This window comes from Monodelphis domestica, chromosome 4 (genome assembly GCF_027887165.1).
Source record: "Monodelphis domestica isolate mMonDom1 chromosome 4, mMonDom1.pri, whole genome shotgun sequence".
NCBI classification, from domain to species: Eukaryota; Metazoa; Chordata; class Mammalia; order Didelphimorphia; family Didelphidae; genus Monodelphis; species Monodelphis domestica.
The window spans coordinates 132331526-132359015 of record NC_077230.1 but is presented as its reverse complement, the minus strand read 5'-3'; the positions used below and the strand labels follow the sequence as shown (position 1 = coordinate 132359015).

The following is a 27490-nucleotide window of genomic DNA, read 5'->3' as shown; positions in this document are numbered from 1 at the left end:
ACTATCATGCTGGCTCCCTATATCCCTGAGAATGACAAAAACCAAACGTTTCCCTATCAAAATAGAATTCTAGTTTTTTTTTTCTTATATTATGGCAACTTCCTATAGTCTTGGCTGCAAATGGGAAAGTGAAATATTACTGCATTCTGCCCTACAGACTTGTGGGATAGAAATTACTTTAAATTGGACCTATACAAGGGCCTATTTTGAATTTTTTCCTTATATTTTTGGTTGGGTTTTTTCTCTTTTGATAATTGACTCCCCCATAACTCAACATTGCATCCTGAGCTGAACTGGATTTTTGTTAACACTTATTTCAGGGGGGATTGTATTTCAATTTAAAATCCAAGAATTTTGATCTTTTTTTTGAGATTGTATTTTTATGAAAATCCAAGATTTTGATTTTGTTTGAGAAAATATCTTTAAGGAAGATGCTTGCTAATTTCCATATCCAGAGAATGAACTGTTGCAGAAAGATGCCAGAAAACCTACACTACATTAAGAAGATCAAGAATGAACTTTGGATATGGTTGATTGAACTGAAGTTTGATTGAACATTTATTGTAAATGTACACTTTTTATGCCAAAAGGGACTGCCCCTAATTTGGCTTTCTGTCAATGCGCCTAGCAAAACATTGGTTTTGCTTTCTTTCTTTTCTATTCCTTCCTCACTCTACTCTAATTTCCTCTTAGAAAATTGAATATTGTATGCATGTGTAGTTAGAAGTGCATTTAGGACTACAAGATTATGTCAAATGATCAATGGGGAAACTAGTCTCCCAATGATCATCAAGGGGGGATTGTGAATCTTAAAAATTCTCAGACCCTACTTCAGAACACTTGGTTAAGACCATTCCCCATTTTAAACAATGAAGGGACTTAGGAATGTGAGAACTCTACTCCACCCATACTTAAGCATACTTTAGGGGAAGATAAAGTTGTAAACTCTCTACTGAACAATGAAAAATTACTTAACTCATACTTATAGTGAAGCAAAAATCCCTTAAGCTAAGTCTATTTTTAGATCTAATACAAAAAGGGGTGCTAAGTACCTATGAAGGTCAAATTAATCACTAAAAGGTCAAGCAACTTGCAAACTTGCAAGGGGCAAAGAGGTGTGAACTTACTCAAAAGTTTAGTCTACTCAGGTGTGAATTACTCAAAAATTTAGTCTACTCAGGTGTGAATTAAGAATGGCGTGTCCTTTGGAAAATGTCTATTGTGATTGGTAGATGTGAGAACTTAGGGGAGGTGACATAGGAGAAAATTCTCTTTAAAAGGAGCTCAAAAGAGGTCTCATAGATTCAGCTTGCCAAAGCTGAATTGGAGAGAGGCAGCTTGCCAGAGCTGCCTTGAAGGGTGTGGCTGGCTGAAAATTCAGTTTGCCAAAGCTGAATTGGAGCTTGGACTAGTTGGAGTAGCTGGGTCTCTCTGAACACTAGAATCTTGCTTGGGACAAGATCTTGTGGTGAGTGGATAAAAGACTGAACTCTCTCTTAAGGCTTAAAGCCTAGGCTGGCCTATCTCTTTTCTCATTGTTTCCTCTTACTCTCTTTCATTAATTACTAATTTGTATTAACTAAAATATCCATAAAAACCCAGCTGACTTGGGTATATTTCATATTTGGGAATTTTTCCCTGGCGACCACTATATTTTTTATTTGAAACCATATTTATGCGGTTACAGTTTATAGCCAACCACTCTTTTATCTGTCTCAGTTTATGGCACTCTTTTGTCACAATGTGGAGGAGAGACAAAAAAGGCAGAGTGACAGAACTTATAAACAATACACAAGAATGCTACCTGGATGAAGGGAAAAGGATTCTGGAAGATGAAGTCCAAATAACATGGGCACTGTACCCACAGAAACTCAAACTATTGAGTTTGCCTTTGCATCCTCATGACTCTGAACTTAGAAACACCCAATTACCCCCCCCCCCATATTTATCCTCTTTGATAGTCCTCTAGATTTAAGGTGGCCAAAGAGATGAATCTTTATGCCTCCAGGCAGACCAGTCAGATGACCACCTCACCCCACCAAATACCTGAGGGACTAGCACTCTCCAAGTCATGTCCACACCAAGACATAGTATATAAAATCCCCAGAACTGATGTCATCTGGGGGACAGCCTTTCCATCCATGCTGTTCCCATGGGGGAACAGCCTTTCCTTTCATGCTTTCCTCCCAAGGAACTGCTCCATGTATTTCTGAGTTTCTTAACTTTTTCTCTGTCATCTGCTAGTCTTTGCGTGTCATTTGCAGCTTCTGAAAAACTCTCCTCAAATTCACGTTTAATTTCTTATGTTGACCCACAACATACTGAAACTGCAAAGGGGAAAGTTGCAGTTGGAAGGGATACCAATATATGTAAAAAAACTAGATGGATTTTTTTCCTTGCCTATGAATTTTTTGGATTTACTGAATATTCATCTTTTTTTTTTAATTTAGAATATTTTCCCCATGGTTACATGATTCATGATATTCCCTCCTGTCCCCTTTGCCCTCTTTCCCTTTCCCCTCCCAGAACTGACAAATAGTTCCACTGTGTTATACATGTGTCATTGTTTAAAACCCATCTTCGTGTTATTCATATCCATAGTAGAGTGATCCTTTTAACATCAAAACTCCAATCATATCCCCATCAAACCAAGTGATCAGTCATGTTTTTCTTTTGCATTTCTGGTTCCACAGTTCTTTTTCTGGGTGTGGATAGCTCTCTTTCTCACAAGTTCCTCTGTATTGTCCTGGGTCATTGCATTGCTACTGGTAGAAAAGTTTATTACATTTGATTGTGCCATAATATATCAGTCTCTATGTACAATATTCTCTTGGTTCTGCTCCTGGAGGTCTTTAAGATGTCAAATGACTCTATATCACACCCTCCCTCAGCTTGCCCCTGATTACTACACCAAATCTTAAAAGTCTATTGTTAGTCTGATGATCTCAGGACTTTCCCTCAGGGAGGAAACTCTCTTTTGACAAGGTCAAACCTGGGGTTTCTACATCCAAACTAAATAAACTGGGGATCACCAAGTCCTTCTAATCTACAAGTTTGGGGACTTCCAGATTCCACATTGACAGGTTTAAAATGTTGATCTAAACCTAATCTCTGCCATACTGTTTTCCAATATTACCAGCAGTTTTTGTCAAATAGTGAGTTCTTATCTCAAAAGCTGGGATCTTTGGGTTTATCATAGACTATCTTGCTGAGGTCATTTACCTCAAGTCTATTTCATTGATCTTCCCTTTTATCTCTTAACCAGTACTGACATGGGCATTTTACCCCCAGAAACTCTGGCAAACTATTATGGACAGAGAGCTGCTTCTCCAGGCTACACCTGGATCCTATGGACTACATCTCAAGATAATCTGTTTGTTAAGGAATCTTTATGCCCCCAGGCAGACCCCAGTCAGATGACCACCTCACCCCACCAAATGCCTGAGGGTTTACCACTCTAGAGTCCTGACAACACCATGACACAGCATCTGTTGTAAAGAGTATAAAATCCCCAGAACTGATGTCCTCTGGGGGACAGCTTTTCCATCCATGCTGTCCTCACGGGGAACTGCTCCCCATCTTGCTGTTCCACCTCGCTATCCTCCTGGCCATTCTCAACATCACTTCCTAAATTAATAAATTTCTCTTTTTGTTTTTAAGCTAAGTTTTGGAGTCTTGCATTCTTGCACAAGGTATCCTTCCCAAACCCCAGGGGTACACATCTGTACCCCCATAACATCTTCCTTCGGAAGGAGGGTATGATATACTGGGAATGGCTTCTGGAGACAAAAGAACTACTTGATTTCAGATGGTGTCTATCTCCCACCTGAAGTGGATGTCCATTGTCTGGTGAAGTGGGACCTTCCCTCAGGGGGAAACCTCTCCTGTGACAAGGTCAAAACCTGGGGTTTCTACCTCCCAACTAAATAAACTGGGGATCTCTAGATTTCCACGTTGACACTATTCATCTTCATTTCTCAGATTACTTATTTTTATTCAGGGTTCAATTCAGGTGTCCCTTACTCTGTTATCCTCCACTGATATCCTTATAATTGAAAGTGTTCTTTCCCTCCTCAGGTCTTTATAGATTTTGCTCCCTTTTCTTGTATTATATAATATATGATATTATATAAATATAATGTCTTGCATTATATTTATCTGTGTATATATTGTATTCCAACTCCCCTCTACTACAAATAGAATGTAAGCTCTCTAAAGGCATGACCATTTTTTTCTTTAATGACTGAAAAAAAATTGATAGATAGAGCAAGGCTAATAAGTCCTTGAATTAATCAAAGCTATTGTATAAGAGAGTGAATCAATCTTAATTTGTATAAAAAGAAGCTATCTTAAAAGGGGAGAAGGGAAAAGATTAAAGAAAGGGTGGAATATCCATGGAATTTCAACCATCCCTTTGATAAGCTAAAGGGAGGACTGAGAAGGCAGAAATATAGAAGAGTTATTTCTTCTAAGGATGTTTCAGATAAGAAGACCCAGAATGAGAAAAGCCCTAATACCAGCTTCTCCCTCAACATTCCATTTACTTTTCTTATGAAAACTCTTTAAATCCCTTTTTTTAAACACTTACCTACCATCTTAGAATCAATATACTGTGTATTGGTTCTAAGGCAGAAGAATGGTAAGGGCTAGGCAATAGGGGTTAAGTGACTTGCCCAGGGTCACATGGCTAGGAAGTGTCTGAGGCCACATTTGAACCCAGGACTTATCTTTGGGCCTAGCTATCAACCCATTGAGCCACCCAGCTGCCCTCTCTTCATATCCTTTGATGACTTACCAGTTGGAGAATGATTCCCCCCTCCTGCCCATCTTAGGATTCATCTCTATGTCAATTGATGCCCTCCTAGATACTTTTTTGAAATGCTCAGGAATTAAACCCAATAAATTGGGTGTCATTGTGCCTCAAGTTACTAAGAATTCCATATAAGCTTAATAATGTAAAAAGGTAACTTCTTTTCTCATACATATAGTCACCTTATTCCTCTTCTCAGCCCATAGTAGAATTCTTACCTTCTTTGTTCTATGCTCATATAAGAAATAAAATGTTCAAGGGGAAAAAAATTAGGCTCTAATATACTTGATTTCATATTACTTAAGCAAAGGCTCTAAATGCTATCTATCAAACTTTGGCCTGGATCAGACCATTTTGGGAACATTGAAAACTTACAAGTTCCCTGACTATCCTTGGGATCCTGGAACAATACTATAAGGACACCGGAACAAGACTTTGTTAAAGGGATTTTCTTAATCTCTCCCTCTGTCTCCTTAAGAGGCAGGAGAGCAGGATTTCTAAGTAGATCAGAACAGACTGGAGTCAGTGAGCCAGAACATGGAGACCAGGAGAGTGAAAAGGAAGGAACTCTGGTAGTTGGGGGCTTTTTGCCTCTGGATCTTGAGAGAGTAAGAGGTCTGTCTCTGAGGCAAGATAGTTGGCTATTAACAGTTGGGTGATAGAAAACTGATTGAAGGATTGATGTCCAATTATTTAGGTAGTTAGTGAATCATTGATAGAATGGGTTAGAATAGGCCCTCTGTTTGCCAGGCAAGAAGAAACTGTCCTCAGAAGGCAGAAGAGGTAGATTATTAGAAAATTTAGATAGAATTAGGAATTTTAGGTATAGTTAATAGGATATAAGAATAATCTCTTTTTCCTCTTTTTCTATTTTGTGTCTGTACTTCTCAAATTAAATAAGTTTTTATTAAACTGCTCTCCTCACTTTTGTCCAACTTCTACTTTTAACCCTTACAACTTTAATTCCAGAAATTTGGCAGGGTCCAACCCTAATATCAAATCCAAAATTAGGAAGTAGGCTGGAAGAATAGGCACACACACAAAAGAATTCACCCTAAAGGATAAATATGATGGTATAGCTATTCAAGACACAGATACAGAAGAGAATGATTCCAAAATATCTACATGCAATGCCTTAGAGAAAAAAACAAGTTGGACACAAACTCAACTAGAATTCCTGGAAGATATGAAGCAGGAATTAAAAAAAAAGTTTTTGTAAATAAAATGAGAGGAATTGAAAAAAATTGGAAAAGAAATTAAGTCAATGGAAGAAAGAATTGGAAAGGGACTTAATTTTTAAAAAAGTACAAAATCCTGTTGCTGATATCGTGAAACAACATGGCACTCAATACCCTATAAAGCAGCAATAGGACTGGCCCAGGACTTTCACTCAGAAGTACAGAGACTGGTCTTAACAGGAAGTCCAAAGTTAGCACTAGGCACAAGAGGTACAAAATTTTGACCAAGCAACAGATTCTACTATATAGAAAACACTATGCTTTATCACTGAGTCCAGATAGAAAATGTGAATAAGATGAGGTTCTTAAGACCCTGTCAGTCCAAGATTTCCCCAATTCTTTTAAGGAAAGGAACAACTCTGACACACTCACTAAAAGACTTGAACAATTTAATTAATATAATAAAAGAAGGACACACAGCTATTTAATCCTCCACAGCTTCCCAGTGCTCCATTATGCTTGACTCTGGAGTATGGAGCAGGTTTATCCAACTGGGAAATCCAGTACCTTTTGAGCCAGAGATAAATGCTGGAGCCATCAGGCCATGACACCTTGACAGAGTCACATGTGGTAGCTAAGGAGGCCACAGAGTGGCCTTTGGCAAGATGTGATTGCCCACTCAATCCCCTTGCATAACCTCTCTCATCAGTGCCCCTTACCTATGGAATTGACATTAGTATTCCCCCTTTACTCAGAAGGAATAATGCAAGAGCAAAATACCTGTACCCTAATTCTCTAAAATATCACCAAAAGATCACTCTCAAATCCAACACCAAAAAGACTATCATGGGTTAACTTCTACTTAAGTACATAATCCTCAGTAAAACCACAGCTACAGGCCAAGCCCAGAACTTTCCCACTCAGAGAAACTTATTCTCATGAAGCCAGCACACAAATCAATCATAAAGGCCCATACAAAACGTACAGGTACACCAAGCTTTATCATGCCTCAGTGACTTGATTCTTCCCCTTAAGAAACTCCCTAGTAAGCCCTGAGAAATGATCAGTCTAATATTAAATCTGAATTGTGTCCCCAGTACCCCTCAACCTCAATGCCGATTGTTGAATTGTCTTTTGACAAAGAACTTTTGACTGATTATTCCCTTTTATTAAAAGCAATAAGTAATTTTCCTTGATTGTTTTATAAGCTCAAAACTCCTCACAGGGTAATGAGAAAATTAAGCCACCTGTGACAATATCATTTATCTTGTGTGAAACTTTTATGCTGTCTGTAATCACAATACAAGAATATAGAATACTAATCAAGTGATTTGTTAAAAGTTAATGTATCACTTTTCTAATTATTTCTATTTAGACATGTGTGTTAGGTAATGGATCCGTGTGCCAAGAAAATGGGTATAAAAATAAACATCAAGCCTGGGGATGGCGGAACAGCTATCAGATGCAAAGCATTCCCATGGCCATAAGGATACAGCTGTCTTTCATTTGTTATTTTTTTCTTTTGACTGATCATTCATCACCTGTCAGGAACCCCTGGAGTCTCAAGTGAGGCTGGATCTTACCGTGGCAGATAAAGATTGATGTAACCTGACTTCATTTTTTACTTCATTCATAATCTCACTACAGAGAGATGTCCATGAAGACTGTATCAACTAATTATAGGTCATTTATTATATTGATGATTGATCACTTTCTAAGTAGTCTCCTATCTTGAGTTGAAATTTTTCATGCTAATTCCATGTTCAGTATGTATAGTAGTCTCCAGGCTAATAAGGAGGGATCTGCTTCTGTTTTTCTTTCTCTGGATCATCAAATAGGCATACAAATTACCATGTTTTACTGGTACAAGATAATGGGATATATTAAAAAAATGACACATTGGGGTATGGAAAATAGTTACATATAGAAAATTAGACTGTATAGTATTGTAAAATGTATTACTATAGATGGATATATATGTATATGTTATATATTTAGAGAGGCTAATTGCAGAATAGGATATGTATTTACAGAAGAGGATATGGAAATTAACAGTCTCTACAAAATACAATTCAGGAAAAAGAACAAATAAAACATCTAGCATTCCAGTAAAAAAAAAATTAACTGTTAATTTCTTAACCAACATTTTTAGGTGTTAGTAAATTTATGTTTGTCTCAAGTAAAGGCCCCAATTTTGAAATATTATCAAAGTTTCCGAACTTTAAAGAATGTTTTTCATAACTGTTACTTGCAAAGAATGTATGCTCTAGTTGTAGGGAAATAGCACATATATTTTGGTGAATATAATAAAACAGAATTATGAAAATGCACAAGAGGTACAATGTACTGGAAGAGTTCTCAGGAAGATCACTTTTGGACAAGGGGATATTTGTCAGGAAGATTTTACTAGCTACACCATCCCACATTAATCTCTCCTGAGCTTTTCCTTCCACATTTCCCTTTTTACTAATATTCCAGTTAAACAAAATTATTAAAATTGCTAATAGTTTTCCTGGCATAAGGGATAATAATCAGCAACCATTTTTTATAACTCTCTTATTTAGTCAAAATCCCAATTTAAACATTATGCCCTGTTCCCAGATGAATGTGTTGTCCCATTTTTCTGATCCCAGCTGGGTGCACAATTTGCTATTGGTCCAATCTCTCCAAAGATATGGGCAAGGTGGGGAGAAAGACAAAGCTTTTCTTTCCAAGTGTGATTCTTTCTCCCCAGATCCTTAACTGAAATATTACATTTTTAGATTGATCTATTCTGGCCCTAGAAATAACTGAAATTTCTCTATTGAAAGTTTTCAGAATCATGATTAGCTTGTTTGGTTACTCAGTTGTACTTTTTTGCTTTTTGATTCCATGTAAAAAGTTCATATCTCGAGGTACATTCTGAGATGTGAACAGTTATAAACAATTTTGTTTACATGTCATGTCCACTGATTTATTAATTCTGTAACTCGCAAACAGATAAAAGTGTCAGTGTAGAACATTTTGTTAACTGAAGTGTGTGTGTGTGTGTGTGTGTGTGTGTATGGTATGAAATTTTATCTCTTAAAGTTTTGTAAATGCCAGTGCTATTTCCTCAAGTGGATTTTAAGGTTCTCAATAGCAAAAATCTTTTTTAAAAATCCCCAGTAATATTAAGCACAGTTCAATAAATAAACAAATTATTGGGAACAGAACATTTGGGGCCTTTTTCACATTTTCTTCTTCAAAGTAGAGACAAATCATAGTTTTTGTTTTATTATAAAAAAAAACAAAACACCCTTACCCTCTGCCTTAGAATTGATACTAAGTTGAGGTTCCAAGACAGAAGAGCAGTAGGTGGTAGGTAATTTGAGTCAAGTGACTTACTCTGGGTCACAAAGCTAGGAATTATCTGAGGCTAGATTCAAACCAGGACCTACCCTCTCCAGCCTTGATTCTCTATCCATGGAGCCACCTAGCTGCCTCTTAATTATAGCCTTTAAAAACAAGAATATATATAAGGAGGCATATCCAAATATGAATCCCATGTTCTTTTTGGAACTAGATCCCCCAAAATGTATGTGAAATAACAATGTAAGGAGTCCTTCAGCATGGTAGGTTTTGAAAAACAAATGGGAAAGTGTCACAAAGGAAGAGAGACAGAGTTGGATAAAATGAAGGTTGACCAAAAAAGATAAGAAAAATGCCATCTATGTCCTGAAATTTTTTATCCTTTTTTCTATCTTAATGATTTTGCTAAGAGCCAGGAACTGTAATTTTAGTGGTTGTTTCTTGTCTGAGCAGTACAGGGTTTTCCTAATCTTTGTTGAGTTTTCTTAACACTGTGAGTGATTGATATGTTCCTCTTACTTCTCAGTTGGGAAGACAGAGTAGTAAATTAGGAGGTGAGATGAGTGTTCTCCATGAAACACAGGCAAACAGCAGGCATTTGGGAATGGGTGCCAAGAACATTTTATTCTTGACTTGGTTCTGTTATTTTCTCATTCTTGTTTTGTTAAATCACTTTGCTTGTGACATCCATGCTGGTTTGAATACACCAATACCCCAACAATACTACAGACATAAATAGATGGAACTGAGAAAAGGGTCACCTGGCAGACTACCTAATTGTTTCAGATCTTTCCCTCAATATTTCCCTATTTTCCCATATAGAGTTCAAAAGGTTTGAGAAGAACATTCCATTGCACTAATTTTTTAAAAGACTTTCATTTCTTGTGTATTGAAATACTTCACAGAAAAATTAAAGTGGTGAATAATTTTAGTCAAGAATAATTTGATGTTTTGGGATGTTCTGTTTCTAGGAAATGGAGTACACAATAAAATTTATAGCAACATAGACCTGACACACATAGAAGCAGAGAAAAATAGATTATCTTCTTAAAGTTTTATCTCAGTAGTAAGTTCAGTCATTCAAATTGTTTTTTCTCCAGACCTAAAAATGCCAAAGCATTGCCAGCCTTGAGTTTATCCTGGAAAAGAAAAAGAAAACATTTTTTTTAAGTGTTACTAGTGGTTAAGTCAATAGATCAAAGACCTGTATTGTGATTATTGCAGGCTAGAGTGTCAAAAGAGGGGTCTCAATAAGAGACAATGGTGGAAAAATAACAAAAGGTTAAAAGGAGACATTTACACCAGCAGGCTTTTTTAATAGTCCTGATTTATTCCATCATGTTTCTCCTCCATCAGGCTACCCTTCTTCCAGCAGAGCCAGAAGCAAAGTGTATATACCTTATTCAACCATGAGAACTGAGCTAGCTCTTATAGGAATCAGATAGTCAGCAAAGATAATTTTGACTAGAAGCTGTTTTCCTACTTTCTGGACATTTGGAGAAAGGGAGGGGAAAATTCCCTGCCTCAGTATCTCTTTCCCAAGGTTGCTTCTTTCTCAAGGCTCTGCCCTTTTTCTGACTCCCAGGAGAGGAATTTCTGTAAACTGTCTATAACTTAAGAGTTTTAGAGAGCTGCATGAGGTTCCCAAGTTCAAGCAATCAACCGGCTCCAGCTTCCCCAGTAGCAGGCATTATAGGCAAGTACCACCATTCCTGGCTTTGCTGTTGATTTAAAATTCAGTCAAGGGGGCAGCTGGGTAGCTCGATAGATTGAGAGCCAGGCCTAGAGATGGGAGGTCCTCGGTTCAAATCTGTCTTTAAACACTTCCCAGCTGTGTGACCCTGGGCAAGTCATTTGACCCCAGTTGCCTAGCCCTTACCACTCTTCTGCCTTGGAAAAGGAAGATATGGGTTTAAAAATTTTTTTCTTAATTAAAAAATTTTTTTTAATTCAGTCAATTCATTTAAAAAAGGTATTAAGTGACCATAGGCACTGTGATATTAAAATCACTTTGAAAGATTGTTATAATATTAATTTATGGTCGCCAAGGAATTTACTTATGAAATTCCTAAAATTAAACACTCAAGTCAGAATGGAGTTTTTGGTGGTTTTAATCACAATAGGAGTAAGAAAGAGGGAGAGGGAGAGAAGGAAAGAGGGGGAAAAGGAAAAAGGTTAACTCAACCTCTGGCAAAGTCAGAGGGAGTTTAGGCCTGCAAGGCCAAGGAGAATCAGTCCCTTGACTCACCAATCTGAAGGAAAGCTGTCTACGGGCCTCCTCCCTGCTCAAGTTCCTAGCGCCAACTTGTGCCTGGCCCTGTCCACAGGACTTCAGCAAACTCCAGAAGCTTTGTTCTCTACCTCACTTCCTGTGTCTCACAAGTGCCAATGGTTAGCTCTAGCTTGGCTTAGGACAGCCCAGGTGGCCAGTCAGTTATTTCTGATTTGCCATTGACTAGCACATGCCTGTGTATCGTGGGTGTGCACAATTGTTGGGCTCTAGACCAAGCCAGATGGAGATTTAAAAATCACAACTGTACCCCCAGAAACCCAGGCAAACTATTATCAGGGAAACTCTCTCACTCCCTTGCATCCTCCTGACTCTGAACCTAGAGACACCCAATGACCCCACCAGGGTCCTAAGATGTTTATCCTCCTTAATTGTCCTCGAGATTTAAGGTGGACAAAGAGATGAATCTTTATGCCTCCAGGCAGACCCCAGTCAGATGACCACCTCACCCCACCAAGTGCCTGAGGGCTTACCACTCTAAATCACATCTATACCATGACATAGCCTCTAAAGAGTATAAAATCCCCAGAACTGATGTAGCCTGGACATGGGGAACAGCCTTTTCATTCATGCTGTCCTCCCAAGGAACTGCTCCCCATCTTGCTGTCCTACCTTGCTATTCTCCTGGCCATTCTCAACATTACTTTCTAAATTAATAAATTTCTCTTTTTGTTTTTAAGCTAAGATTTGGAGTCTTGCATTCTTGCAAAAGGTATCCTTCCTGAACCCCAGGGGTACACATCTGAACCCCATAACATTAAGTACCTATGATGGGGCAGCTAGGTAGCATAGTGATAAGTACCAGACCTGAAATCCAGAGGACCTAGATTCAAATGTGACCACAGATGCATTCCAGCTATGTGACCCTGAGAAAGTCATTTAACCTTCATTACCTAGCCCTTGCCACTCCTCTCTTAAAATCTATACTGAGATTGAAGCAAAAAGTTAAAAAAAAAAAAACTACCTCTGATGTGTGGATCATATACTATATATTTATAATTTTTAAGACCTTGCTTCAATATTAGAGAAAATTAATATTTCACCAAGATCTGCCACATTAAGACAAAAAAAGATAGATTTTGGATCAGTTTAATTTTTTCTGACAGACATTTAATTTAGTACTTTAACTTTTACATAGCACTTTTTTTACAACTCGGTTTTATAGTGTCAACATGGAAATATAGAAATCCCCATTTTATTTATTTGGGAGGTAGAAACCCCAGGTTTTGACCTTGTCACAGGAGAATTTTTCCCCTGAGGGAAGTTCCTACTTGGGGGTGGGGGTGGGGTTTCTCAGGCTAACAATAGACATCTTGGTAGTTTGGGTGGGAATAGCTAATCCCATCAATTGATCAGTTAAGTATCTCTTTTGTCCCAGTGGTTTCTTCCCCTAGGCTACAGTTCTTTACCAATGTGGCCAGCCCTTTTGTGTCCATTTTGTGTCCAGCATCAGCCCCTCACAGTTATTCCTGTCTGGAACTCTTCATTTCCCTTTCTTACCATTGTAAAGTCAATCAACTGTCCCTCTCATCCTCTGTCCCCAAGTTTTACCTAGAAAGGTATTTAAGCTCCGGGGCTTTAATGGCTCTTTGGAATTGTCATTCTCCTACCTTTGTCATTCCCAGAGGTCAGTAACCATAGCAGACAGAGTTTAATCCTAGGACTCTGTGCAGTTGTGTGTGGTGCACAGCTCTGTGTTTAGGCCTACTGGTGCTGAACCCCATTAGCGCTGAACACCTTTTGCCCTTGATTAAAGAGTGATTTTGACTATTTAATAGTTCTGTTTTTTCCCAGTCAACAATAGATAATATAGCATTCCTGGCCTTGTTTTCATGATACTGATGCATAAAGAGATAAGGTGGCTCACTTATTGTGGCACAGCTGATAAATGTCAGAACCAAGAACTTCATGTTCTTCTGACTTGAATGAAGGACCTTTGGTGGTACAAGTTTTGTAGATCAGCAAAGCAGTTTCTCATGGAGTGTTGGTGGTCCCAAGACCTGCATTTGGGAAATTCTTCCAGGAAATCAGGATAATAGAGCTGAAAGGGATCTTAGAAATGATCCAATTCAATATTTTACTAACATAAGGACCTAATTATACAAAGTGACTGTTATTTAGGCATGTAAAATCCTGAGATTAGCAATTCAAACAGTACTGTTAGCTTATCCTTCTGTTTCCAAGCATGTCAATCAGCATGTCAATACAGTTTTTGTTTGTTTGGTCCTCCAGATGACTCTAAATAAGATAAACTAATTTGCCTTATCATAGCGTCTATGTGAAATTTGTATGCCTCATTTTACCCCTACCACTGAGAAACCCCAGTGCCAAGTACCCCTATTTTGGTTTGAATTTTAAACACCTTTTTGTTTTGAAGGCTTCTCTATTGGATGAAAGTTTTCCTCTCAAGAAGCCCAGTTTCTTAGTTTGACCTTTGCATTTGATTTGTTACAGTTGATAGTTTCCTAATGCCATAGTTATAGACTGTAAAGAGGGTTATACACCTGCTTGTGGTTAGTCTTTGTAGGCTTCCCAAAAGGTATAAAGAGACTCTCAGGTCGAGGATCTCTTTGGAGTTGTTTCTTCTCCTAAAGGAAAAAGCATCTAGTGTGTTTTCTCCCAGGGTGGAGAGAGAGCATCTAGTGTGGTGCCCAGAGTCCCAGGGCCTTTGATTTTCTTATGGTAGTTAATGTTTGACTCTGTGTGGTGACTAAATATTTGAACTTTATCCCTATGCCTGATTAAAGAGTGGTTTTCTGATTACTTGGTAATTCTGTGTTTTTTCAAGTTAACAATAGAAAGACATGAATGGACATGTTAAAATTTCATCATAATTTTCACATAAGGAAGAAATGAGGACTAAAGTCTTTCCTTACCTTTTTTTTTTAATCTGTGAAATAAACTACATTAGCCTCCTCAAGAGAATCTTCAATGACACAAAGAGTTTAAGCAGGTGAAGCCTATGAATCCCTTCTCAGATTAATGTTTGTAAATGCATAAAATAAAATAGGATCACAACAGAAGCCAATTATACTGAAACATAGCTGTCTAATTTTTTTTAAGTCCATAGACCCTAAGACCCCTGCCATATAGAGGATGAGATAGATTAAGAGTTCCTGGAGGATAATCATAAGATCTTAGATGTAGATCTGGAGGGGACATTAGAGTCTCTTCATTTTACAGCTGAGACAAATGAAGCTAGTGGAAGTTAAATGATTTGCAGTATTAGAGGGAGAGTTTGGACCCAAATCATCTGATTCCAGAGGCTGTGCTATTGTAGCTACACCTATATATTATGACCCCACACATGTACATGTACATACAGATAAATATTTGATAAAGGAGGGTTTACATCAATTATTCAGTGTATTTCCTCTAGCCTCACCTGCGTTCAACTCACTTGACCCATGCAGCAATGAGGTACTACTTGCTCCACCTCATATGAAGAGCATATACTGATTCTTTAGCAAAAATCCTTCTAATACAATGTCCTCAGAAGGTCCTTTACTGTCAGGATTTTTATTTTTATTTTCTGAAGAATGATTTTTAAAAAGGTATTAAAATCTTAATTGACTAGAATGTTTGGGTAATGAAATTAATTACATTTTCTTATCAACTGAGTTTATGTGGAAAACTCTTTAAAGTTACAAGCCTTGTGTCTGAAAAACCTCCTTCCTTCCCCTCCTCACCACCACACAGTTCTTTAAAACATTTCAGAATATTTTTCTGCACTCAGTAAGTATAGAACCCTGAATGTGATTAAAAATATTGCAAGGTTAAATTATTTGCTTCTAGTCCTATGGCTGGTGAGTATCAAAGGTAGATCCTAGATCAGTTTAGACTTGGAAGGGATCTCTGAAGCCATCATTTAGTGATTCACTTAGAGATGAGAAAATTGAGGCCCAGAGAAGTCATGACTTGCTCAAGATAAAACAATAAACAGCAAAGCTAGACTTTCTTTACAGTTATGTTCACTTTTTCAAATCCAAGCCAACTATACTTCAGTCTTCAATCCATTTATGATATGGCATTGTGGATATAAACTTTGTAGGATACAAGGCGATTCTGTACTAATGCTAGGACATAACCCCTGAATGACTTATTAAATATATATCTTGTGGCTGATTCCTTGTTTTGTTGCCATTTGCTTAAAAATAATGAAAACTTCAGCCATATGGGGTTTTTGACAAGTTGGTTTTTGAGCCATTAAGGATTTGGACATAAGTGAAACAAATAGGATTGTGGCAGTGAAGCTTGATTGGAAGTTTGTGATATTTGTAACAGAAGAGTAAAAGATTACCCCAAAGAGATAATAAGGAAAAAGACTTGTACAAGAATATTCATAGTTGTGCTCTTTGTGGTGACCAAAAATTGGAAAATGAGGGGATGTCCTTCAATTGGGGAATGGCTGAGCAAATTGTGGTATATGTTGGTGATGGAATACTATTGTGCTAAAAGGAATAATAAAGTGGAGGAGTTCCATGGAGACTGGAACAACCTCCAGGAAGTGATGCAGAGCGAGAGGAAGAACCAGGAGAACATTGTACACAGAGACTGATACACTGTGGTATAATCGAACGTAATGGACGTTTCCATTAGTGTCAACGCAATGTCCCTGAATAATCTGCAGGGATGTAGTAGAAAAAAACACTATCCACAAGCAGAGGACAAACTGTGGGAGTAAAAACACCGAGGAAAAGCAACTGCTTGACTACAGGGGTGGAGGGGGCATGTCTGAGGAGAGACTCTAAATGAACACTCTAATGCAAATACCAACAACATGGAAATGGGTTCGAATCAATAACACATGTGATACCCAGTGGAATCGCGTGTTGGCTATGGGAGAGGTGGGGGTGGGGGTGAGAAAATGATCTTTGTCTCCAATGAATAATGTTTGGAAATGACCAAATAAAATAATGTTAAAAAAAAAGAAGGGTAAAAGATAAGTGACAAATTTTCCAAGACTTGTTTGACCTAGAAGTATATGTTAAGCTTTAGGAGAAGTTTCTATATTGGTTGATTACTTTTTTTTAACTCTCCTTCAACCCATATAAGGTTAGCATTTTCTAATAATAACAGCTAATATTTGTAGAGTGCTTTATGTTTTGCAAAACAGTTTACAGATATCTCATTTGATCTTTACAACAACCTGAAAGGGAGGTACTACTATCTCTAGGAAACTGAGGCAGACAGAATTTCAGTGGGATAGAAGGAAATAAGCACAGTACTAAGAGCTTTCACAAATATTATCTCTCTTGATTTTTATAAGAAGTCTGTAAGGTAGATATATGCTATTATTATCATCCCTATTTTCTAGAAGAGGAAACTGAGGCAAACCAAAATTAGTACCAAAGTAACACAGCTAGTAAGCATGAGGCCAAATTTGAGCTCATTTCTGACTGACTTCAGGTATAACACTCTATGCATTGGACCACCTAGATGTCTTTGGAGACAGAATAACAGCTTAGTGTACTTCATTGATTATCACACATTTCTGATCTGGTTTCTAATCCTATGCTGTTAATTATCAAATATGCCATATCTACACTTCTGGGACATTTTCTAAAGTCTTTTAATTATTCTTTCTTTTTTTTTTAAACCCTTACCTTTTGTCTTAGAATCAATATTGTGTATTGGTTCCAAGGCAGAAGAGTGGTAAGGGCTAGGCAATGGGGGTTAAGTGACTTTCCCAGGGTCACACAGCTAGGAAGTGTCTGAGGCCAGATTTGAACCTAGGCCCTCTCATCTATAGACCTGGCTCTCAATTCACTGAGCTATCCAATGGTACCCAATCATAGCTTTTGAACTCTCTTTCCCTAAACTCAATCCCAACCTGAAATGGAAGAATAATACGAAGAAATAAAAATGAAACAAAAATCACAACCAACAACATACTATACCTTTGTTTCATCATCAAATTCTTCCATAGATTCTATAAGTTTTCCAGCTTCTAGATCACCTAAGGGAAAGGGATAATCAGTCCCCAAAAGGACTTTATCCTGAAAACAGAAAAATATGTTTGTTTGCTTTTTATCAATAATTCATTGGATATTAAAGTACCTGCAACAAACCAACTTTTAGAAAACACTTCTTTAAAAACAGAAACTCTGGCTGTGTTTGATTTATTATCTTTTAGGTCAATGGAAATATAAAATATAATGACTGATATTTTGAAACTAGACAGAATTTTTTCTCATTTTCAAGATTTAAAAAACTCTATCCTAACAACTTCTCTTCGTCACCATGGTGTCTCCTAAAGTTACAAAACTGACTAGCTTGAGAGAACTGCGGGAAGTATGGAATGGCAACCTAAAAATAGTGACTTTTATCTGAATCAAAAACACAGATAGTCTTGGGCTACATTTTAAAAAATCTAATTTTTTGGCTATTTGAGTCTATATGATAAGATAATTTCTTTTCGTTCTTTTTTTTTTTAAACCCTTACCTTCCATCTTGGAGTCAATACTGTGTATTGGCTCCGAGGCAGAAGAGTGGTAAGGGCTAGGCAATGGTGTACATCTGTTAAACTGATGACAGACATAACTCATCATTCCCCAGAAACCTTTTTTTTGATTACAGTATCTAACATTTTGCCTTCTCTTTTTTGGTTTTGCTGGTTATAAAGGTTTGGATTGGAGAGGGCTCACTTGATCCCAATCCTTGGAGCTGGATCATTGGATTCAAATCATAATGTGGATAGGATAGGGAGGATGAATTACAAGGATTCATGGAGCAGGATCAGATTACCAGGAACATAGGAGTGGATTCCTGCCCCAACCAAACCGCATTCGTGTGGATTTTTTTTTTATTCAACTTAATTGGCTATTCCAAAGATTTTTTTCCTATTTTTGACGATTGGAGCCCTTAAGATGCACGATGGAATTGTGTTTTGCATTTTTTGGTAAAAGGAGCAAAGTGAGGACCTGGAGAGGTACGCTGGAGCAATCTCCTTGGAAGGATTCAGCACGAGTAGATGGTAAACATATAAAGGGGAAAAGGAGGGGTTTGTTTAAAGTAAAATAGTAAATCAGTAAGTCGCTTCTAAATTTAAAAAAAAACAACCAAATTCCGAGTTGAAGAGTAAGTAGGTTTCCAATTGGCTATAGCCATTTTCTTTGAAAAATAAAACATTTTTAAAAAAACTTAAAAAAAAAAAGTGACTTGCCCAGGGTCACACAGCTGGGAAGTGTCTGAGGTCAAATTTGAACCTAGAACCTCCTGTCTCTATGCCTGGCTCTCAATCCACTGAGCTACCAGCTGCCCCCAATAAGATAATTTCTGAAAAATCACTGCACACAAAACATGTTGGACTTTTAGCTGGAAGGGCATAGGTTACATAGTTCAAATTTCTCATTTTACAGATGAACTGGAGCCCCCAAAATGAAACAACTTACCCAAAGCCACATGGCAGCTACACATGTGGCAGGTGCAAAACTTGAATCTAAATCCCTTGATTTTAAATCTGGTGCTCTTTCCACTCTGCACTACCAGTTTATTAAAACAAACAAACAACCCCCAAACCTCACCCCACCCTCACTTTCAAGAACTTGGTCTTTGTTTTTTGAATGATGTTGCTTCTGTAGTCATTTAGTGATACTTTGTGAACCAAATGAACATGCTAGCATTAAAATTCATTACCTTCTTTGTTGAGCAAATTATATTGTCCTCAAGATCACTTAATATGTTTTTTAAGGATGGATTTCCCAGGTAAATAAAAGAATGAATGAATGATTCTTTCATTGACTACAGTTCCCTGCAATGTGAAATCTAACTTTTCTCTGTAAATTTGAAGATGATGCTACTGATTTCCCATCAGTAAAAGCCATCACATGAGGTTGTTTTTCTAGTAGTAATGATGAGCTTGACCTCATCCACCTGCATTCCTTGCAAATGCTCATGAGCAGTGCAATTTTTAAGACCATATAAGATAAAAGGTACCATCTTTGGTTTTGTAAGGAAGTATAGCTAGTTAGGCAGTGTGATACAGTCCAAGGAATGTTAGACTGGGCATCAGGAGATTTGGGTTCTAGCCTCAGTTCTGCTACAAACTAGCTTTGTGACATGGACAAATCATTCATATTTCTGGGTTTTCTTTCCTGTATGTATAAAGTAAGGAGGAAGGGGCAGTATAAGGTGAGCTTTAAGGAACAGATAGAATAGATTGAGCTCCAGACCTTGGCCTCATTAACCATAGGCTCTAAGTGTCTGAACTAAAGAGAGTGTAACATAGGCTCTAAGTGTCTGAACTAAAGAGAGTGTAACACCAGAATGAAGAATACATTTGGAGGAGTTAGATAATTATAGGTTTAAAAAAATGTGTCAACCACAATGGACCCCATTTCCAATTTAGGATAAGCCTGCGCTTTCATTACATTGGCATAGCACATTGGTCACTTTTAATTAAAATTTCATTCTTGGTCCTAATACAATTGTCACATGAAGCAAATGTCTGTCATATAAGTTAACAAATCATAACTTGACAAAGAAAAAAGAACTATGTTCAAACTTAAAACATGAAATATATTTTTGACACTTTAAGTTTGAATTGTTAGAAACCCAAAGATAGTTCAATTTAATAAAACCCATCACGTTTATTAAAATGTGTGAAAGAAAGTTTGAAGGCAAAGCAGGATGGGCCAATAAGTCTATTCCCAATTTCTGAGTTTACTACTGTACCAAACCAAGCAAATTAACATTCTCAACTCCTGCTGATGAAACTACCCCAAAGACCAAAAGTTAAGTCTCTGCACATCTGTGCAAATAGCTGATCCTTTTCTAAATCGCCTGCTTGGTGTTCACTGGAGATTCATTTGTCCTTATTTCTAAGATCCCTTGGATAAAAACAAACAAACCCAACAACAAAGCCCCAACTATTTTCAGTTCTAAAACACTTCTTTCACATCATACATTTAAAAAATTGGAATGTTTATATTTGTCAACTTCTTGTATATGAAAACCAATTTAGAAATTAATTTACCTTTCTAGTCACTAGTATTTCTATTTCCAATAATATGATAACCTACTTTGATACTGGTAATGTGTAGTCAAAGCTATTCTGCTTTAATGTAGAGGACATATAATTCAAAAGCAGAAATGAAAATTGTTCCTTCTGAAAATTTTCTGAAGTTCCAATCTTTTGAAGTAATTTTGAAGAATTTAGTACCAGTGGGGCATTAGGGATCATCTGATCGAGCCCTCTATTTTACAAGAAAACTGAGGCCCAGAAAACTTAAAGCACTTGTCTACAAAGCTTGTTAGTGGAAGAGCTAGCAGTAGGATCTGGGTCTGTTCACTCCCAATATGACTCTCTTTATAATTATCTTTACTTTCCTCCCCCCTCTGACTCCACATCTGTTATGGTTTTCTGGGTCCATAATACTGGAAGATGGGGTTATGTAATTATTTCTAGTAAACATTGTTCAGAACTCACATTATTTAGAACATGTAGGAGTTAGTTCTCTACTCTCAGGATTGGTGAATAATCTCAGAAACTAGTCAAATCCAGAGAAAACTACTCCAAGTTAGCAGCCTAAGTAAATTTAGGAGAGTTATATCTATTAGAAAGATATCCTCCCGTGTATTGAGCTAAAATCTGTTTCTCTGTATCGTCTCTGCATGAGTTCTAGTTCCATCCTCTTGGACCAAGCAGAACAATCCTTCTTCCGCATGATAGCCCTTCAGGTAGTGAAGTGAATAAATTCTTAAAAAGCATTTATTAAACATTTCCTATGTGCAAAGAACTATTCCAAGCTCTGGGAATCCATGCAAGAAAAGCAAGAGAATCCCTGCTCTCAAGAAGCTTACATTCTAATAGGGGAGACAAAACATTCAGTGTAGGGGCATCTATGTGGCACAGCATATAGAACACTGATCCTGGAGTCAGGAAGACTTGGGTTCAAATCCGACCACAGACACTTGTTAACTGTGTGACCTTGGGCAAGTCATTTAACCACTCTTTGCCTTGATTTCCTCTAGTGTGAAATGGGACAATAATAGCATTTATCTCCCAGAGTGATTGTAAAGATCAAACAGGCTACTAATAATAATTATTATTGTGAGCTTCAACATCAAGTCTTAAAAGACCCACTTCAGTTTGTTAGTGATCTCCTCATAGCTGACAAAAAGTAACTGAATACAAAACCCCAGATGTGACCTAGCCAAGACCTTGTACAGTAGGACCAACCATCCTTTATACAGTTTAATAATAATAGCTAACATTTAAATGGCACTTACTATGGGCCAGGCTCACTAAAGGCTTATGACCCTTCAAGGTAGCTGTTATTTTTCTCGTTTTTCAGATGAGGAACACAGAGGTAAATTGACTTGCTCAAGGTCACCCAGCTAGCAAGTGTCTCAATCATGATTTGAACTCAGGTCTTTGAAACTCTCTAGGTAGTATAGTGGATAGAGTCAGGAAGAGTTCAAATCTCAGACACTTACTAGCTGTGTGAGTCTGGGCAAGTCACATAAACTTATTTGCCTCAATTTGTTCATCTGTAAAATGAGCTGGAGAAGGAAATGGTGAAACACTCTAGTTTATTTGCCAAGAAAGCCCCAAATGGGGTCATGACGAGTCAAACATGTCTGAAATGATGAAATAACTTATCTCTAGGCTTGTGCTCTATCCATTGCACCCCCTCGATGCCCCACCACATGACCTTTTCTGGATGCCACATCACATTATTGATTCAAATTGGAGTTTTAGTCCATTAAAATATCAGGGTTGGTTGTTTTTTTTTTTATATGAGCTGTTGTTTACTCACATTGCTTCTCCCTCATCTGTGTTTGCACAGTTAATTGTTAAAACATAATTGTAGAACTTTACATTTACATATATTGTATCATTCATTTCAATTCTTCATTCTAATTTTGCAAAAGCTTTTTGGTTTTTGACTGGTTAATTCCTTGTGTTAGTTATCCCTCACAGTTGCATTTCTAATCTGATTTGATAAATATGGCATTTACACCTTCATTCAATTTACTGATAAAAAATATTTCATCTCTGATGGCCCTTGATTGGCAGGAGCTTTCCTAGGTGTTGTAAGAGAGAAAAATCAGATCCAGCATGCAAAGACCAACCCAAGCAGGGGAAGAGCAAGGAAGACCCAAGATTCCAAAAAAGGAACAGAGGAGCTGAGAGGATTCAAAGCAGTTACTTCACTCCTTCTTGGAAGCCCTCTTGGAGTGGATTGTCTGAGAGGACGCCTCTGAAACAGAGCTTCTCTGGACATTGATCACCTTCCAGTGAACCCCAAATTCCCCTGGTTCCTCCTGAAGAGGATAAAAAGTAGATTGGGACTTTGGGGAAAAGCCATCTACTAAAGAAGATCTTCTCTATCCCCCAAAAACCTGTCCTTGAACTTCACTTTACAACTAGATTAGATCAGGAGGAAGGACAACCCCTTCAACTGACCTAAAGAAGGTTAGGCAAACAGCCTGAACCCTCAGGATTGGGGAGGGGTCAGTTGTCAGTTCATAGGGATTCTCATTTCCTACTTTCCTCATCCAACAACCCCATTCTCTCTGCCTTGTGTGTCCCCTAGAATAAAGTTACCTTTTTAGATCAGGTCTGCTTCCTAACATCATTGAAAGGGACTGAGGCTTCAGGGGGATCTCACTTTTCTCCCCAAGAAGTAGAATCAGCTCAAAAGCAAGCTTGGGAAATCCAGGGGCAAGAGAATTATTCTGCTCTCTTATAACAGCCAAGATCAAGAGGAGAGGCATTGGGTTTATTCTATAAGACCTTCTCCTTTTCAGTCCTTAACCTCCATAGTCAATCTAATCTCTGAGGAGACATATTTTGTCCCTCTAGAAGACAGTTTGTGCTACATTTCCCAAGGGGAGGAGAGGGAAGGATCAATCTCTTCCCTCTCTCCATTTCTCTAGCTCCTTTACACCTTTCTCTCTAGTTCCCCAGTGAGAGTGTGAGGGACCCCATTCTGCTCCTATATTACAGTATTATACTTAGGACAAAAAGAGCTACAGCCCTTTCCAAATATATCATCATAGGATTTGAAGGCCCTTGGCACTTTGAGATATAGCAGCCATGACGGAAACAGCTATGGATAGACACAGGGTTTGGTAAAATTCCTTTAGTGCTTAGTGGTTCTACTTATGGATCCATTTAATCATTCTAAATGCTTCTATTTTCATGTAGTCAATCTTTTCCTCTAGCTAAAAGGGACAGTGCTCTGACCAGACAGTTTTGTTTTGACATATTTACTGCCCCTTCCATTTAAATACTTGTCTCTTCCCTCGGCTTCAAAAACCAGCTCCTTTCTGGTTCTCCTTTTGTCTGTGTGACTGCTTCTTTTCTTCTCCTTCCATAAGCATGATATCCTCCAAAACTCTGTTTTCATCTCTGTTGTTTCCATTTCTATATTCTCCACCGGTAATCTCATTTAATCTCTTTATTTCAATTATTACTTTATCCAGATATTTCCCGAAGCTATGTTGCTATCCCCAGTTTCTTTTGTGAACTCTGGTGTTGTTGCCAGTTGTATGCTGGCCATTTTCACTTAGGTGTCCTACAAGCACCTATAACACAGCACGTCCCTAACTAAGCCCTTTTGACTAGTTGTCTCTGTTTCTTCCCAGATCTGTTAATCCTCATGAATTGTCTTTTTGCTGTTGGCACCTAAAACCTCAAGGTCATTTCTGACAATTCTTTTCTCTCATTTCTATATCCAATTTGTTGCCACGGCCTGTTGATTTTATTTCCAAAACATCTCACTCCTTTTTCTCCTTATATTGCTACCACCTTAGTTCACATCCTTATTCTCATTCTAATTATAATAATAGCTAAAATTTATATAGCACTTTATGATTGACAAAGTACTTTACATGTTTCATCTCTTTTGACCTTCACAACAAACCCTGTTAGGGAGGTACTATTATGAGCCACATTTTCTAGATGAGGAAAACGAGGCTAAGAGAAGTGAAATGACTTGCTCAGGGCTACACTGCTAGTAAGTGTCTGAGACAGGATTCAAAACTTAGGTCTTCTTAACCCCGAGGCCAGTGTCCTGTTTATTATGCCATTTAGCTGTTTTCTAACTGCTCTTCCTGGTTCCAGAATTTCCTCTCTCCAACTTGTGCTTCACCCAGTTGCTAAAATAATTTTAGTTTTATAAGATTTGGTTGTCGTTCTACTAATCAAAAATCTACTTCTGGCAAATCTGTGCTCTGAATTCCCTAATTGCCTCTAAGATACAAAACAGTATTTAAGGACCTCCACAATTTGGCCATAATCTATACATTAGTTTCACTTATGTATTCTATTATCCTAGCAGAACTAGACAATAGCTATTCCTTTAATTTTATCCTGCCCATTCCCACTTCTGATCATTCTCTCAGGATGTCCCTCTCTGCTGGAGACATGCTAAGATTCATGGAATTTATTTCAGATTTGGGACTCCTAGTCTAACCCATCCCTCTACATCACCTCTGGAAAGTGACAATTCAGCTTTTGCTTGGTAACATTCTGTGATAGGAGGTCTGAAGAAGCAGTCTAGTCTCCACCTCATCTGTATCTGTTGAAATCTTTTTTTCTTTCAATGTCCAGGTTAGGTGCCCACCTCTTTCATGACATTATCCATGATCTTTCCTCTCTTCTTCCTTAGCTAGAAATGACTTCTCAGAACATCTTGGCTCTCATATTTACCTTTATCACATTCTATTTATCATACATATTTTGCATGTGTATTTTATTCTCTTTAAATTGCACCTTCTTTAATTTTTCATCTTTGATTCCCTAGTGTCTAGCATAGAAAATAACTTGCAGTTAGTCAATAAAAATTTACTTGGCACCTGCTTTGTTCCAGGTACTATGTTAAGTACTGGGGATACAAAAAAAAAAAAAGAAAAAATAGTCCCTGTTCTCAAGGAGCTCATCCTCTGATGGGGGAGACAACATGAAAACAACCATATGGCAATATAGAAGAAAAATTGGAGATAATCAAAGAAAGAAGACATTAGAATTAAGGAGGAAAGGCTTCCTGTAGAAGCTGAAATTTTAGCTAGGACTTGAAGGAAGCCAGAGAAGTCAAGAGGTTGAAATGAGGAGAGGGAATTCCAGGCATGGGGATAGCCAATGAAAATTCTTGGAGTTGACAGATGGAGGTATTTGTATGAAGAATAGCAAGCAGGCCAGTGTTAGTGGATCACAGACTACAATATGGCAAATCAAAATATTAGTTTGAGTAGAACTGTATATTAAACTGAGATTTCCCATATGCTTTGCAAAATTCTAGTTGGTAACTTAATATATTAAAAAATGAATTAAATTTTGTTTCTCAGTGTTAATCTTGTCTCCTAATGCTATTAATAACAAAAGTGATTATATTTTAGATTTATGTAGATGAAATAAATTTAGAAGAAAGTAATTAAATCTTTCTGTGCTATTGTCTTGGAAAAGTCAGTTAGATGTTGATATCTCATCCTTGCCAAAACCATTCTAGTATCTTTGCCCAGAAAGCTCTAAATGAGTTCACAAAAAGTTGGACATGATCAAAACGACTGAACAAAATATGAATATATGTCTCAACCAATAGAATGTAAGCTCATTCAGGGAAGGTACTATTTTATTTATTGTCTTTGTATCTTTAGAACCCTGGCATAGCTTTTGACATTGTAAGGGAGTAATTAATCCAAAACGTGGGGCAGGTGCAAAGAAAAAAAAACCCCTCAAGAATTCCACTCAGAGAACAGAAGGGGGGCAGGAGTGTTCCAACTGTCACTCAGTCACTACTACTTCAGCTGAGAGCCAGAGGAAGGAGGCAAACCTCTCAAGCTGGGAAGAAGCTGGATCTCTTGGGGGATCACAGGGATTTTCCCTGTGAACCACTGGACACCTCTTCCATGCCCGGAGCCATCAAAGACCACGCTGTTTGACATGGTCCATGTGGAAACCGGGGACTGCAAAGAAGCCCCCAGGAAGGATGGAAACACCCACTGAAACCCCCCCCAAGTGACTTTCCTTATTAACACCCTCTTATTATTGGAATTGCTATGATTATTATTCTTATTTAGTCCCAGGAAAAATAGATGAGAGCAACATGCTTGCAGGGTTAATACAGATGTCCTATTCTTTCCCCCCAGGATATTACCAGGAGATCCTACTTATAAAGTTAAACATAAGGATTCTCATATACCCACTTAGATAGGGCCCTCTTTTCTAGGCATAAAAACTTCTGGCAAATTTGTGCTCTGAATTCCCTAATCTATATCTGGGTCATGTAGATTCTACCCATTGATCTTGCCCTTAGCAACAATGTTTCATTGACTATCTCCCTAGGCTTCCTGTCTGTTGTTAGGTTCCATGGGAACATGTATGTTGAGAATGAAACTGTGTGCCAAGTAGATGTGTGATCTTGAGGATATCAAATAAAGCCAGGCTTCAGCCAAGGTGGAGCAGTTTATCCTGTGAAACCTATGCTACGGGTTGAATGCAAAAGCTGTGTCCCATCCATCATTCCACCGACACTGTCCCACCTCCAAGACCCCATCCCCTATGGGAGTCTGGCCCACCCCACAGCACTTCCCTATTCTTAACAACAGTACAGAGTCATCTATGAATACTGTAGAGAGGGACTTTGAAAGGAAGCCATCTACAGGGAAATCTACTGTCAAGATCTCCTACATTTCTCCGTGACCTGTTCCCAGTCTCCTGAATGAAAAGCTAGTTAGATGAGGGATAGGGATCAATGAGCAGCTGGCTGGAGTGCCTTGAACCCTGAGAACTTGGGGGGTCAGTCTGCCAGAGGGGACAAGTATTAGGGTTTCCTACCCCCCACTTTCCTTACTTGACACCCCTACCTCTACTTTCCTGTGTGAACCCAAATAAATTGTTTACTACTGTGAATATTAAAATTTCTCAGACTC

The 27490-nt window shown here is 37.9% G+C and overlaps 1 protein-coding gene across 2 annotated transcripts in view; it reads right to left on the bottom strand.

Moving 5' to 3' along the window:
- Window positions 1–9923: 9923 nt before the first annotated feature.
- ACMSD (aminocarboxymuconate semialdehyde decarboxylase) overlaps window positions 9924–27490 on the bottom strand; it is a 108424-nt gene continuing 90857 nt past the window's right edge. For both annotated transcript variants that reach the window (XM_007494086.3, XM_001369735.5), the window contains 2 exons: window positions 17509–17607; window positions 9924–10457 (listed from right to left, as the gene is read on the bottom strand). In XM_007494086.3, coding sequence (XP_007494148.1) covers window positions 10395–10457; window positions 17509–17607 — 162 coding nt within the window. In that variant the 3' untranslated portion in view covers window positions 9924–10394. The remainder of the gene's footprint in view (window positions 10458–17508; window positions 17608–27490) is intronic.